Source organism: Phaethon aethereus (assembly GCF_964289735.1).
Source record: "Phaethon aethereus genome assembly, contig: HAP1_SCAFFOLD_108, whole genome shotgun sequence".
NCBI classification, from domain to species: domain Eukaryota; kingdom Metazoa; phylum Chordata; class Aves; order Phaethontiformes; family Phaethontidae; genus Phaethon; species Phaethon aethereus.
The window spans coordinates 621135-636127 of NW_028113960.1; the positions used below are offsets into that span (position 1 = coordinate 621135).

A 14993-nucleotide genomic window follows, 5' to 3' on the forward strand; every position below is an offset into this window, starting at 1 on the left:
TGATCTTTTCAGTACAGCGTTTTATACGTAATGTACGTCTGTGTTTTCTCTCTGTTATGCAGTCAAGTCCAGAATAACAGCAGTTGCTGAAATAATGGTCACAAATCATATAATTACTAAAGCATTACCAGCTGTTTTTATGTGTTTTCAGAGTAACAAAATCACTTCCTGCTTCCAAAACGTGCATGAACAAGACTACTCAAGTTAATGGTTTTCCCTGTTGTTTTGGGTGACCATAAAGCAAATTAATCTCCTACAAGAGCCCAAATTGGAACGAATTGTTACCGAAATCCTTGTCATGAGGGAAAACACAAACTCCAATATTGTGTAAAGAATTAAACCCAACTTGTGTAATGAATTAAGGAAGAAATGGGGTTCTGGGAGAGGGTGGGGGCTGGAATTAAGGAAGAGATGGGGTTCTGGGAGAGGGTGGGGGCTGGAGCAGGTGGGTGCAGGTCTCTGTCTCTGGTTCTTTTCTGCATGTGGGGGCTACGGGGAACCATGCTGGAGCGGTGGGTTAGGGGTAGCCGTACTCGTTGGCTGTCTCCATGTCAGCCTCCCTCTGCACAAAAAACTGCAGCTGGCCCAGTGGCATCTGCAGGGCCGCCCGCTCCCGCCCCTCCTGGGCCAGCCTGGTCATGCGCTCCCGCTCTGGCTGCTGCTCGGCTGTGATGGGCACCGAGTCCTCCTGCTCCTGCGGTGGGATGGGTGCAGTGGTGAGGCCCCGCCAGGGCCTGAGGGATAGCAGGGAGTCGGCGGGAGGCTGCGGCACGTGCGGCGGCATGTGCAGCTGCTCTGGCAGCCCCTGGAGTGGGGTTTGGCCCCCTGTGGGGGACAGGCGCAGCCAGCTGGGCTGCCTGGGTTTGGGACGTGCACCAGTGCATGCCTTGCTGCTCAATGCCTCTGCCGGTGCCGACTCCTTCTTGCCATGAGTTGGGGTCTCGGGGCTGCCGGCAGGGGACCAGGGTCCCTGGGGGGCACGCTGGGGCTGGCTTGGGGCTCTGGATTGGGCGGTTGGTGCACCGGCCCCACGACCTTCACTCCTCACCCCCGTGGAGGGATGTCTCGATGGCGTTGAGAAATGTGCCCTCTGGTCGGTGCGGGGCATCCTTGGCCCCAGGTTGAGGTGGCTTTTCCTGGGGACGCCGGTACCGCCTGGGGTGGGGATGCTGGTGGTGGGGCTGTCAGCAGCGGGACGGGGTAGACATGGCGGCTCCAGGGGTGTTGGTACCAGGCCGCGGTGGGGGGGCGGGTTCCGCGGCGGTGGTTCCTCGCAGGAACCGCCAGGTGGCGCCGCGGCTGCAGCCTCTGCCGGGCAGGGGGAACAGATACCCTGTTCCTTTAGTCATAAACCCGTTGACCAAGTCTGGCAGTAGGAGTGGATTCAGCTGCACCTAGACTCCTCTCTGAGAAGGACTTTAGAAAGCATGGGGGTCCACCCTGAACCTTGTGACCCAACAGGAGGGAACTCCTTTACTTTCCTTACCTAACCTTAGTCATAAACTGTTGACTAAGTCCGGGATTAGGGGTGGATTTTGGTCCACTCTGAACTTCGTGAATGAATGGGAGGGTCTCCCCTACTTCCTCGCCTCTATATACACATAAGCCACTTTAACCCAATTCGATCCATGAGTAAATCATTCCAATTAAGTGGTAATTTGGGAGGTGTTGAATAAGGGATAGAGTGGACCTTGCCATCGAATTCTGTTAATTCATGCTTTTTACAACTTTATACTAAAATCATTTGCTTTCTGATATCTGTGGCAGTGATTCTTTAAGCGGCCTAAATTACTCATTCGTGACAGAAGTGGTTCAACAGTCAGGGAATGAGATTTTCAGAAGAGACCCCTGGGGTGCCCCTTTGTGGGGGTCCCCAGGAGGTACTTGTGGGGGGTTGGTCGTAGTGGGCTGGGGGATGCAGGCACTGGGGGCGATGGTAGCAGCGTGGGGGGGGATGCTGTTCCTGGGGATTCCGGTAGCATCCTGAGGTGGGGGGCTGGGGCGGGCGAGGGCAGCGAGGGCCTGAGCACGTGCTGGGTTGGCTCGGTGTAACTTGTGCGTCAGTCCGCGTCTGCCTGTGCTCGTTGCCTGCGTCTTTCTCTTGGAAGGGATGGTCTCCGGGAGGTTCTGCAGCACACACCTCCTCCCTCCGTCCAGGCGTCGCAGCGCGCCTGCGTTGAATGGCCGCTGTTCAACATCCTTCCCTGTCAGAGCTGCAGCCAGAGCCTCCGTCCGGAGGAGAGCTGTTTGCCTCGTGACCCCATGAAGACCATGCGAGAGCAGAAGGCAGAACTGGGCCTGGTGGTGGACCTGGCGTCCAGAACTCGCGACGGGAGGCCAGAGGTGAGTGTTGGTCTTGCTGTCGGGGAAGCGAAGCTCTGTGACGTTCACGTGCCCCTTCCTGAGGAGCAGCGGTGGGGCCGGGCCGAGGGTCTGTCCCGGGCGAGGGCAGCGTGGTGGGGCGGCGGGCAGGCGTCCTTCCCTGCGGGGTCTGCGAGTGCAAGGGCTATGCCAGCGGTTAGCACGAGCTGCAGGGAGCCTTCCGCGGCGCCCCGGCTCAGCCGGGTTCTGGCAGCGTCCCTGATGGAAGCTCAGAGTGTTGTCGGAGACAAATGAAAGATTCTGGGGGGACAGGCCAGTAGGAGAAAACACAATTAAAAAAAGATTAATGGACGTGGATTTAGTGGTCAAGAAGATGAGGAAGAATTGTACTTAAGCAGTAAACCATGAAGATTGAGTTGTTCTTTCCCTCTTGAAAAATGTCGCTGTCAGGAGATCAGCAGAATCCACAGGAACTGGGGTAAAGGTAAAGCTGGCAGGGGGAGATTGCGACCACCGACTCAATTGAGGGACTATGCAAATTACACCCCCCAACTCTTTCTTGGAGCATGCGTGATAGCTCTGTGTAACCAGTAATAACCAATGTGGTAATTTCTAGCCAATGGATGTAAATTTGGGAGGTGTTCTATTGTTTTCGCTACCCATGTAACAGAATCACAGAATCATTAAGGTTGGAAAAGACCTTCAAGATCATCAAGTCCAACCATCAACCCAACACCCCCATGCCCACTAAACCATGTCCCAAGTGCAATGTCTCCACGTTTTTTGAACACTTCCAGTGATGGTGACTCCACCACCTCCCTGGGTAGCCTGTTCCAATGCTTGACCACTGTGTAAAGAAATTTTTCCTAATACCCAATCTAAACCTCCCCTGGCACAACTTGAGTCCATTTCCTCTCATCGTGTTGCTTGTTACTTGGGAGAAGAGACCAACACCCACCTCACCACTACCCCCTTTCAGGTGGTTGTAGAGAGCGATGAGGGCTCCCCTCAGCCTCCTCTTCTCCAGACTGAACAACCCCAGTTTCCTCAGCCGCTCCTCATCAGACTTGTGCTCCAGACCCCTCCCCAGCGTTGTTGTCCTTTTCTGGACATGCTCCAGCACCTCAACGTCCTTCTTGCAGTGAGGGGCCCAAAACTGAACACAGGATTCGAGGTGCAGCCTCACCAGTGCCGAGTACAGGGGCACGATCCCTGCCCTGCTCCTGCTGGCCACACTATTTGTGATAAGGCCAGGACGCCGTTGGCCTTCTTGGCCACCTGGGCGCACTGCCAGCTCATATTCATCCGGCTGTTTTATTCTCACTCAAGGGCTGCAATTTCCATGACAACGACATGTACTTTCCCGTCTGCACATGCGCATCCGCTTCATGCGGCTCCAGCCCCGCTCCTCACGTCACTATCACGTGACTATCACGTCACTGTCACGTGACTATCGCGTGACTCCATGGTGCACGATTGGGCCTTGTAGCAACAATCGGAGGTGTCTGTGGCCCTGCAGCCACTCCCATGGCCAGCCACAGGAATTCTTGCCCAGACAAACAACCTTTGAGACAAATGCCCCATGATTTGCCCCATGGTCCAGTCTCTCACGGTTGGGTCTGGTCGTCATATTGGGCCCTCTGTTCGTTCCCCTCAGCAGGGAGTCACCTACGACAATTACCCTCCTTTTCTTCTTAACAGAGGAAGGCTTGACGTGTGGGGCTGGCTGACTCAGCCTGGGCAACTCCCCGGATGGACTTTCATCAAGGTCCTCCTGTCCCTGGCCCTCAGGTTCCAGAGCCCATGTCTGTTGTGTGAGGGCAGCTGGGACAGTGAGGGAGGCCGGGAGGGGATTCGCCTGCCGCCCCGAGCAGGGACCTGTTTCCCTTCCCCCTCGTCTCTTGGGTCCCCTCCTTCTGCCCGGCAGCAGGAGGGCAGGGGATCCCCTGCTGCTTGTGGAGCCTCCACCGGCTGCCTCTGCCTCAGGGACGGCCGGGTGCGGCTCCACCGGCCCACCTCCCTCTCGCACTCCCTGATGCCCCTCAGCCTCCCCACGGCCTCTGCCAGCTCTGCCCCAGGCTGAGCAGGTCGCTCCCCGGTCGCACCGCACGCGGGTGTTGTCTGCGCTGGCCTCCGGCACCAGCGACAGGCTCAGGCGCTGCCTGCAGCCGCGCAGCGGGACAGCCGCGTGCTTGAGCGGGAGCTCGGCCTGGGTGGCCACATTCCTTCTGGCCGCGGCTTTCGGCCGAGGGGAGACCATGGCGGGGCCTCTCCTGGGAGGGCGATGGCCACTCGTCGAGAGAGCCTCTAGTGCCGGGGGGCTGCGCCCTGCCCGCACGCCTGCCCTGCGCGCCCTGCCTGCGCCAACTGCCGCGCTGCGCCCTGCTGACGCGCCACGACCTGTTTGCCCGCCCTGTGCTCTCCCTGCGCTTTCGCCTTCGCGTTTTGCCGCGTTAGGAAGGGTCCCCCGGCGCGATCCTCTGCTCCAGAGCCCTTCGCCTCGGTGGCTTCCAGTGGGGGCAGGCGAAGAGTAAAGGCAGGACCCTGAATTGTAGGAAAGCCAAATTCCAGCTCTCCAGGGAGTCAGTCAACAGGAGCCCCTGGGAAACCACCCTCGGGACAAGGGAGCAGAACAGAGCTGGCAGATCTTTACGGACGCTTTCCACAGAGCGCAAGAGCTCTCGATGCCCAGGTGTAAGAAATCAGGAGAGGAAGGCAAGAGGCTGGTATGGCTGAGTGGAGACCTGCTGGGCAAACCACAGGGCAAGCAGGAACTGCACAGGCAGTGGAGGCAGGGACAGGGATCCTGGGATGAGTCCGGGGACGCTGCCCGGTTGTGTAGGATGGGGTCAGGAGGGCCAAGGCGTGGCTGGAGCTGAGCTTGGCAAGGGATGCAAAGAATAATAAGAAGGGCTTCTACAGGTATGTCAGCCAGAAAAGGAAGGTCACAGAAAGCGTACCTGCCTTGGTGAGCAAGACTGGCAAACTGGCAACAACGGATGAGGAGAAGGCTGAGGTACTCAACAACATCTTTGCCTCGGTCTTCACTGGAAGTGTCTCTTCATACATCCCTGGAGTGGATGGACTGCAAGACGGGGATGGGGGAGCAAGGTCCCTCCCACTGCAAGGGGTGATCAAGTTTGAGACCACCTGAGGAACCTGAATGTGCTCAAGTCTATGAGACCTGAGGAGATGCATCCCAGAGTCCTGAGGGAATTGGCTGATGTAGTTGCCAAGACACTCTCCATGATATTTGAAAAGTCCTGGCACCCAGGCGAAGTCCCTGGAGACTGGAAAAAGGGAAACATTACACCCGTTTTTAAAAAAGGAAGCAAGGAGGACGCTGGGAACTAGTGACCTGTCAGCCTCCCCGCTGTGCCTGGGAAGATCATGGAACAGATCATCCTAGAAGCTATGCTAAGGCACATGGGGGACAGAGAGGTGATTCGAGACAGGCAACATGTCTTCACCAAGGCCAAGTCCTGCCTGACCAACCTAGTGGCCTTCTATGATGGAGTAACCACATCAGTGGACAAGGGAAGACCTACTGCTGTCATCTATATGGACTTCTATAAGGCCTTGGACATGGTCCCCCACAACATTCCTCTCTCTAAAGTGGAGAGAGATGGGTTTGTTGGGTGGACTGTTGGGTAGATGAGGAATTATTCGGATGGTCGCATGCAGAGGGTAGTGGTCAACAGCTCAAAGTCCACATGGAGATCAGTGATGAGCAGTGTCCCTCAGGGACCAGTACTCTTTAATAGCTTCATCAATGACATAAGCAGCGGCATCGAGTGCACCCTCATCAGTTTTGCAGAGGACACCAAGCTGAGCGGTGTGGTTGACAAGCCTGAGGGATGGGATGCCATCCAGAGGGACCTGGACATGCTTGAGGAATGGGCCCATGTGAACCTCATGAGGCTCAACAAGGCCAAGTGCAGGGTCCTGCATCTGGGTCGGGGCAACCCCCAGTATTGAAACAGGCTGAGAGATGAAGGGATGGAGAGCAGCCCTGCTGAGAAGGACTTGGGGTTACTGGTGGACGGAAAGCTGGACATGAGCCAGCACTGTGCGCTCGCAGCCCAAAGGCCAAGCGTATCCTGGGTTGTATCCAAAGCAGCGTGGCCAGCAGGACGAGGGAGGGTATTCTGCCCCTCTGCTCCGCTCTGGTGAGACTCCACCTGGAGCACTGTGTCCAACTCTGGAGCCCTCAGCACTGGAAAGGCTTGGAGCTGTTGGAGTGGGTCCAGAGGAGGCCGCAGCAATGCTCCGAGGGCTAGACCAGCTCTGCTGTGAGGACAGGCTGGCAGAGCTGGGGTTGCTCAGCCTGGAGAAGAGAAGGCTCCAGGAGAAATTATTGCAGCCCTTCAGGACTTTAAGCGGGCTTCTAAGAAAGATGGAGAGAGACTTTTTAGCAGGGCCTGTAGTGACAGAGCAAGGGGTAACGGTTTTAAACTAAAAGAGGGTAGATTTAGACTAGATAGAAGGAAGAAATGAGGTGGTGAAACACGGGAACAGGTGTCCCAGAGAGGTGGTAGACGCCCCATCCCTGAGGACATTCCAGGTCAAGTTGGATGGGGCTCTAAGCAACCTGCTCTAGTTGAAGATGTCCCTGATCACTGCAGGGGCGTTGGACTAGACAACCTGAGAAGGTCCCTTCCAACCCAAAGATTCTACGATTCTGTGATTCCCAGAGCACAAGCAGCTGAGCTTGAGCCATCACTGCATGGTCTTGGCAAAGCCAACAGCCTCCTGGGCTGCATTAGGAAAAGCATTGCTGGCCGATGCAGGGAGGTGACCCTTCCCCTCTACTTGGCACTGGTGAGGTGACATCTGGAGTGCTGTGTCCGGTGCTCAGCTCCCCAGTGCAATCAAGGAAACTTGTTGACCCATGCACCATCTCCACTACCACTGGGCACCAAGAAGAGAGCCTTTAAAACCAGGACTTTTGCTCCCATGGGACCCAGTGGTGCCATGAGCTTAACCCGCAACACAAGGAGAACAGATCCTTTAAAAGACCAGTTCCTTAGACATTTTATTGGCAGCACCTTTGGAGGAAGAGCCCAGCCTTCAGGCACTGCAGCTGGGAGATGCCCTTTGATTGAAGAGCTGCTATCGGACAGGCCACACCTGACACAGTGTTGTGCGAGGGTCAGACACAACTGGATCACACCTCAATCCAAGGAACATAAGCCCAGAAACATTTCTACAAGTAGGATTATCACAAGGGAAAAAAAGTAGACTCCTGGCCTAAGAGAAACTCTGGGAAATGTGGAGAGGAGACGGGCTATTGTCAGGGAAACAGCGTCCATTGGGTGAGTTTCCTGAGGGCATCCTTGAGCTCCTGGTTCCTCATGCTGTAGATGAGGGGGTTCACTGCTGGAGGCACCACTGAATACAGAACTGCCATCACCAGGTCCAGAGCTGGGTAGGAGATGGAGGGGGGCTTCAGGTAGGCAAAGATGGCAGTGCTGACAAAGAGACAGACCACGGCCAGGTGAGGGAGGCACGTGGAAAAGGCTTTGTGCCGTCCCTGCTCAGAGGGGATCCTCAGCACCGCCATGAAGATCTGCACATAGGACACAACGATGAAAACAAAACAGACAAATAGTAAACAGGCACTGGCCAGGAGAAACCCAACTTCCCTGAGGTAGGCATCTGAGCAGGAGAGCTTGAGAATCTGGGGGATTTCACAGAAGAACTGACCCAGGGCATTGCCTTGGCAGAAGGGTAGTGAAAATGTGCTGGCCGTGTGCCCCACAGCATGGAGAAACCCACTGCCCCAGGCAGCTGCTGCCATGTGGGCACAAGCTCTGCTGCCCAGGAGGGTCCCGTAGTGCAGGGGTTTGCAGATGGCAACGTAGCGGTCGTAGGCCATGACGGTGAGAAGAAAATACTCAGCTGACATCAAGAAGATAAAAAAAAAGACCTGTACAGCACACCCTGGGTAGGAGATGGCCCTGGTGTCCCAGAGGGAGTTGGCCATGGCTTTGGGGACAGTGGTGGAGATGGAGCCCAGGTCGAGGAGGGAGAGGTTGAGCAGGAAGAAGTACATGGGGGTGTGGAGGCGGTGGTCGCAGGCTATGGCGGTGATGACGAGGCCGTTGCCCAGGAGGGCAGCCAGGTAGATGCCCAAGAAGAGCCCGAAGTGCAAGAGCTGCAGCTCCCGCGTCTCTGCGAATGCCAGGAGGAGGAACTGGGTGATGGAGCTGCCGTTGGACATTTGCTTCCTCTGGGCATGGGAGCCTGTCCAAGGAGGAAAACGCATCACTAAGGACATATTTATCTGAGCAAAATCTGTGCTGTTTCTCACAGAAACCTCCAAGACTGACTGTCCCCTTTCGGGAAGACCTTTGGCCGGTGCCTTTCATGAGCTGTGGTTGGTGCTGGCTGAGGATGCCCCAAGGAGCAGGGGGCTCTGCTGTGGGCTCTGGAGGACTCAGTCCTGCCCTGTGTCCGTAGGTCAGGAGGAGCACGGGGTGATCTCAGATTAAATTCACTTTTGATATCAAAGAGCTTTGCAGCTTTGTTGCTCCCAATTCACCTGGTGGCAGAGCAGAGCTGTGGGGATTTTGTTTTGTTTGTTCTGTTCTTGTCCCCCCACACCCGAGGGCAGGAGTGCTTTTAGGGCAGAAATCTTTGTCGTTCCTGCTGCGCTCCAAGTGAAACCTTGGCCGGCAAAGGGACTGTCCCTTCGAGCAGCATGAGGACAGCCGGTCTGTCCGTCAGCCCCGGGCTCAGCTGCCCGGTGCCGGCACCTTTCTGAGCTGGAGGACTATCACACTGTGCTGTTCCCCAAAAGAACCCGGACACTGCTGAGAGCAGAGGAACCCAGTTCCACGTGCAGCTCTCCCAGCCGCTCAGCCCATCTCGTGGTGCCTGAGGAGGATCTCAGCTCTCCCCACGCAGCCAGGGACACAGAGGGTCCTTGCAGCTGCCCACATTCCGCCCTCCCGCAGGATTTCCTTGGCCTCAGCCCGCGGTGGCTTCTCTCTCGGGCACCTGGGAAACACAGGCTTGCCATGGGCGAGTTGTGCCCTTCTGGAGGGCAGCCTGCAGCCCAGCAGGACCCCCCGGGAAAGAGTCAAGTGTCCCAAAGCTGGGGTGTCGTCAAGGGAGGGTCAGGTCTTTTCCAGCCCCACGCACTGGAGTGCCCAGAGCCCCAAAGTGTGGGAGGGGGGTTGGTTGCTTTTCCTCCATGGAAGAAGCTGCAGGAGAGGACCCAGAGCGCTGGTGTCTCTGCTGAACCCGACTCCTCACCCCCGGTTTCTTGGTGGGGCTGCTGGGAAGGCAACTGATGGCCAAGTGCTTGTGAGGCTGAGGGTGCGGAGCAACGGTGTGAGGGAGGGGAGAGCGGGGGGTTGCTCTGGGGAAGGAGCTGGCACTGCAGGGGATGGCAGGAGGTGCCCGAACCCCCCTCCCACCACGTTTCTGGGATCTCCTCCCTCTCCCGCTCGGACAATGTCTCTGCTGCCGGGCGCTGTCTGTGCTGGGAACCACTTCCCTGTGCCCGAGCCTCCTCCCTGTCAGTGCTCACAGACAGAGAGCCCCATCCCACCCACGGGGTGCCCGGCTCTGCCCTGCAAACACCTCCTGGAGCTGCTCCGGGGGCATCTCTGTCCGTACAGGGGCAAAGGAGCAGCTCACATGACCCCTCAAGAGAACGGGCACCTCCGTGCCTTCTCCAGAGGGGGAAAATAAAGTCCCATCTCCCACTTCCCCCCCAGACAACCAAGAGGACCAGTCTCAAGCAGAGATTCCTTCCCTTTCAGGTAATCCCCACTTTTTCCATCCTCTTGTAGTTTCCTGCGAAATAGCCAGGGAGAGATCCCCCGGGGCGCAGGGACCCCCGCCGAAGGACAGCCCTGGGCAGCCCTGGCCGCACACCCAGCTTTGTGTCCCTGTGGTCCTCCACAGGACAAGGACACCGTCGTTCCCTGTCCCACTGACGTGCAGCAGGGAAGCCCTGCGCAGGAGCACGTCCTCCTCTTCTACACTGGGGAAGCCGTGAGTCCTCCTGCAGATGCGACAGCTGTGGGATGTGCCAGCTCGAGGAGATCCCTCCAGAATCACCAAATTCAATGCCCGGCACGCCCAGACTTACCGTACAGAGGGCTGTGAAGAGCTGTCCCCCACACTCAGCTCTCACCACCCTCCCACCCCAGGCTGCCTTTCTCCTCTCTCCCACTCCTCTCTGCTCCCCTCGCTGCCTGCAGGCAGTGCCCCCAGCCCTGCTGCGCTGGGCAGAGGAGCTGCTCCTGGGCAGAGCTGTCTCTCTGCAGCGCTGCCCGCTTGCCACCAGCTCCCTCCACCCCAGCAGCCCGGCCCAGCTCCGCAGCAGAGGACCAGCCCACGGCAGCACTTTCTCTGCCCGCGCTGGGCTCCCTCCAGGTGTCCCTGGGGCTGCAGGGAACCTGCTGGGAAACAGGCTGAAGCCATCCCTGGGGTGCCCTCCCTCACCTGGGGAGGGACACTTCTCTCCAGCAGCGTCGCTTCCCCTCTCAGACACAGAGTTCGGCATGAGAACTGTCGTTCCATGTCCCGTCCTTAGGCAGGACCAGCAGAACGTGGCAGGGAGGGGTCTCCTGTCCCCTGCCGAGGGAAGGGACTCGGCTGAGACATTCAGCGAATGCCACCCTGGGGGTGAAGCCCTGGGGCTGGAAGAGGACTCGGCTCCCTCTCGTGCAGACCACAGACCCACAGCAGGGGGGATTCCCCTTGCCTCAGTGCACGTGGGCAGAAAACAGGCGCCTGCCCGTCAGCTCCTCGTCTCGGCTCTCGTGCTAATTAATGGTGACTGAGGGTGTTCGGGTGGGAACACCTGGTGACATCTGAGGTGACACCAGAGCTTTTCCAAGATGTGTGCAGGTGACTGCAAGCTCTAATGGAGCAACGCTGAGAGACGGGGCAGCATCTGGGGGGTCATGTTGGAGCCCGGTGGGGAATTCCTTTGGTGGAGGGAAACGAGAGCAGATGTTTACAGTTGGACAACTAAAACCTTCCCTTTTCCTCATGTCCACAGCAGCCTGCAGAGGTACTCAGCTGACCAAATGGAGCTAAGTCCCTCTCCTTCGCTTCTCCATCAGCTGTAGTTCCTAGACCTTCATCGACTGTAATGGCCGTTGTCTCATGGACATCCCACACTGCTTAACCTAAGTCAGGGCAGCTGCTCAACGGCCAAGCACAGGCCTGGGGTGCTACGTGAGATGCCAGCGCTCCCCGGCACACCTACAGGCTGCTGTCAGGGACCACACAGGGCCTGCAGGAAAACCACTGCTCTTGCGAGGGGATGCCTGACAGACACCCCGGAGAGCGTTGCAGGCAGGTTCGGTTCCTCTGTGCAAGCCCAGGTGGCATCTCAGGCAGATTTGGTTTCTGTTGGCCAGCCACTGAATCCCACCACTGCGGTGAGGCAAGGGCTGACTCAAGTTCATTCAGCCGATGCACAGCAGCTCATGAACAGGAAGCCCATCACCCCAGGGTCTCAAATCATTTGGCTACTCCCAAACTCTCCTGGTTCTTCGTTCGAAAACCCTTTGCTCAGCCCCGTGATGGTACAATCAAGGAACAGGTGAATGATTTTCACAGTGTTCCTGGATCTCCACATGTCCAAACACCAGCACATTTTCAGCAGCACCTTGTCTTCCTGGAGATCAGCTTCACCTCCACCACAGGCCTTCAGAAGCTGCAGTCAGGACAAGGAAGTGCAGAAAGGTTTATTTCAGCAAGACAAAGTAATCCCCAGATGAATGGCCCCAGGTCTTCTTGGGGACTTAATGACCCCGACACTCGCTGGAAGGGGAGCACAGCAGGATGCACACTGTCCCGCTGGTGTCTGGGGTCTCTTGGGACAATTCCTTTGCACGGTGCCAGGACAACAAAGGGGATGCTCACCTGAATCTGGTCCTTGTCAAAGAGGCAGTGCTGGTCAGGGATGTGAAAACTGGCATCAGCCTTGGCTGCAGTGATAATGAAAGAGTGTGAAAAAAATTTAACCTCTTCAGGGGACTTTCAGTGGTAGTCCCATGGGCAGCAGCACCCACGGGCAGCAGAGCTCAGTGCAGCTGGGCTTTTCGGAAAGCATCTAAAAGCACGAGAACTGTCCAGACCGATAAGCAGAAAACCAACGAGACATTTCAGGAGACCAACTTGGCTAAAGAAGGAACCCATCAAGAAGCTCCATATTACAAAGAAAGCAGCCAAGAGCTGGATGCAGGGACTGCAGGAGGAATTTAGAAATAGGGATGGTTTTAGGGAAGCCAAAGCTTCCCGAGTGGGGACCCTTGCAAGAGGTTCAAGGGCATCAAGAGGAGCTGTTACTGCATCCATAAAGAACTAAAGAAAGCACCAAAGATCATGTGTGGCCACTGCAGGATTTAGTAAGAGCAGGTGTAGATAGATCGGAGATCCTCTCTGTCCTCTTTGCCTTAGGCTCGTCCAGCAAGGTCTACCAAGCCTTTGCGCCTTGAGGCAGGACTCTGGAGGCATCTCCCCTGCTTACCAAGCCCGGTCTCCCCTGAGCGTCTGCCTGCCCTTACTGATATCTCTCCATCCTCGCAGACTGTTCATTGAAATACCAAGTTTGGGTAATTCAGACTCTTTCCGTGTGGCCTATTGTCCCACAGAACTGACCTTGGAGTGACATTGCTTCCTCCTCGTGTCCAATCTCAACCTCCCAAGTTGCAATTTGTGGCATTTTTTCTTTCTCATGCTGTTTCCCAATTTTGAGAAAAGCTCCACCACCTCTGAAACCACCCTCCAAGCCGTCTCAGGCTACTCCTATACTGCCCTGAGCCTCTCCACCACTGGGCCAAAGAAGACCAGGTCTCTGAGCCGCTCTACACAGGGCATCTGCTTAAGGCCCCAAACCTGCCTTGCCAGGTCTCCTCTGGGCACTCTCCAGCTCATCCCAACTCTATCAAAATACAGGGACGAACGCCTGTGGGGGGGTCCCTAGCAGTGCTGTGCCAAGGGGAATAATAACGTTCCTGGTCTGGGTGAACATACTCATCCTAATGCTGGCCTTGCTCGTGGTGAGCATCAACCACTGGCTCGTATGGTGTCCCTCGTAGCTCCAGGCCCTTCTCCTCAGAGTCACGCTCAGCACGTCAGCTCCCAGCTGGCCCTGATGTAGAGGTTTATTATTCCTCCTGAGGCCAGACTGGCCAGTTCTCCTTGTAAACTTCCAGAGGTTCCTGTTGGCCCAGTCCCTGAGATTCTCAAGGTCCCTCTGGATGGAAGCTCCATTTGGTCAGTTGTTCATATTGGTGTGCGGGTGGCTCACCATGCTAGTGGTGTGGCCTGAGCAGATAACAGCATGAGGAGCTGCAGGCCTCTACAAGACGCAGGTAGGAATTGCCATGAACACAATCTCCAAAACACCAAAGGAGGCCACAAAGCGCTGCCGCCTCATTGTGAGGGTAGGGAGACATTGGAACAGGTTGCCCAAAGAAGTTGTGGATGCCCCATCCACAATGGGGATTTTCCTTGGCAGTAGGACCCGAGGAAATGGAAGGAGGCTGCATCAGGGGAAGTTCACACTGGCCATCGGGAAAAGGTTCTTCACTGAGAGGCTGGTCGGTCACTGGAACAGGCCCCCCAGAGAAGTGGTCACGGCACCAAGCCTGTCAGAGTTCAAGGAGCGTCTGGATGATGCTTTTAGTCATCTGGTTTAGTTTTAGGTAGTCCTGCCAGGAGCAGGGAGTTGGCACGATGATCCTTATGGGTGCCCTCCAGCCCAAGGTATTCGATGATTCTGTGACTTGGGTGCTGTTGAAAGGCATTTGAAGGACAATGTCATCACCAGGAACAGTCAACACGGGTTCACAAAGGGAACGTCCTGTTGAACCTATTTGAGATATCCTATGATTCGAGGATTTTTTCCTTCAGATTCCTCTCAGCTTGCCAGCTGCTGCTTTGAGCTTCAGGGAGTTAAAAGCTTTCCTGTCTTTCAACAGTCTAAGTGTCTCCTTAGACAACTCTTTCATTATGTCCACATCTCTCTTCTCGTACGTACCTAAATCATTTCTCAGGAGATTATCCCTTGTAGACAGGTGACCTCCTGAGAGGCAGCTTGTACGTAGCACGTCGTTACAGAGTGTGTTGCATTGTTTATGAGAACTGATCACGCTTACTCTTCTGCCCTTACACATAGGAGCAATTCCTCCGTGCCTGTGTGCAGCCAGTTCTCTAAGGAGGGCGGGGGGAGATGGTGCCATGGAGCTGTCACATCCAGCTGCAGAGATGAGTGGAGAAGTCTGGTGCAAGGGACGGTGATGTCAGCCCCAGGTGGCCGATGTCAGAAATGGTGAGGGGGGAGCGGTGAGGAGCAAAGGTGTCCATACAGTGTCAGGTCTTAGGGGACTGCTTCTCCCAGCTGTCCAGCCCTCCTGAGGGGACACCCTGGGTCAATACCACTGGCAGAATGCTTCTATCACCTCTTCTTCAGACTGAAAAGTAATTGAAAATATCCTTTAAAATACAAAGTAATTTTTACTAGATGCACTTTGAAATCTTCTTCCTTGGCTGCACTATGAAACCTCTCCAATTAGCTGCACAAGTCTTGAAGACTTGAAGAAAATTACAGGAAGAGCCATGGCTTCTTAGGGCTTTCTGTGTTTTAATGAGCCCCATGGTGTGTTTGGTGCTGAGCCCATGATCCTCAGGTACTG

The 14993-nt window shown here is 56.1% G+C and overlaps 2 protein-coding genes and 1 pseudogene across 3 annotated transcripts in view; 2 read left to right on the forward strand and 1 right to left on the reverse strand.

Moving 5' to 3' along the window:
- LOC309416433 (serine/threonine-protein kinase PAK 3-like) overlaps nucleotides 1–14993 on the forward strand; it is a gene marked incomplete at its 5' end in the record, with an annotated part of 156672 nt that overhangs the window by 74903 nt on the left and 66776 nt on the right. The gene's annotated exons all lie outside the window — the stretch shown is intronic.
- The window catches only part of LOC309416414 (E3 ubiquitin-protein ligase RBBP6-like), a 79201-nt pseudogene that overhangs the window by 21729 nt on the left and 42479 nt on the right, over nucleotides 1–14993 (forward strand). The window lies entirely within an intron of this gene.
- Nucleotides 7593–8613, reverse strand: LOC309416399 (olfactory receptor 14J1-like). The gene has a single exon (XM_082015955.1). The coding sequence runs from the start codon at nucleotides 8600–8602 to the stop codon at nucleotides 7616–7618; it is 987 nt and encodes a 328-aa protein (XP_081872081.1). The 5' UTR covers nucleotides 8603–8613; the 3' UTR covers nucleotides 7593–7615.

Coding starts and splice junctions, on each gene's coding strand:
- LOC309416399 (XM_082015955.1), bottom strand. CDS start 8,602: ATGTCCTTAGTGATGCGTTTTCCTCCTTGGACAGGCTCCCATGCCCAG.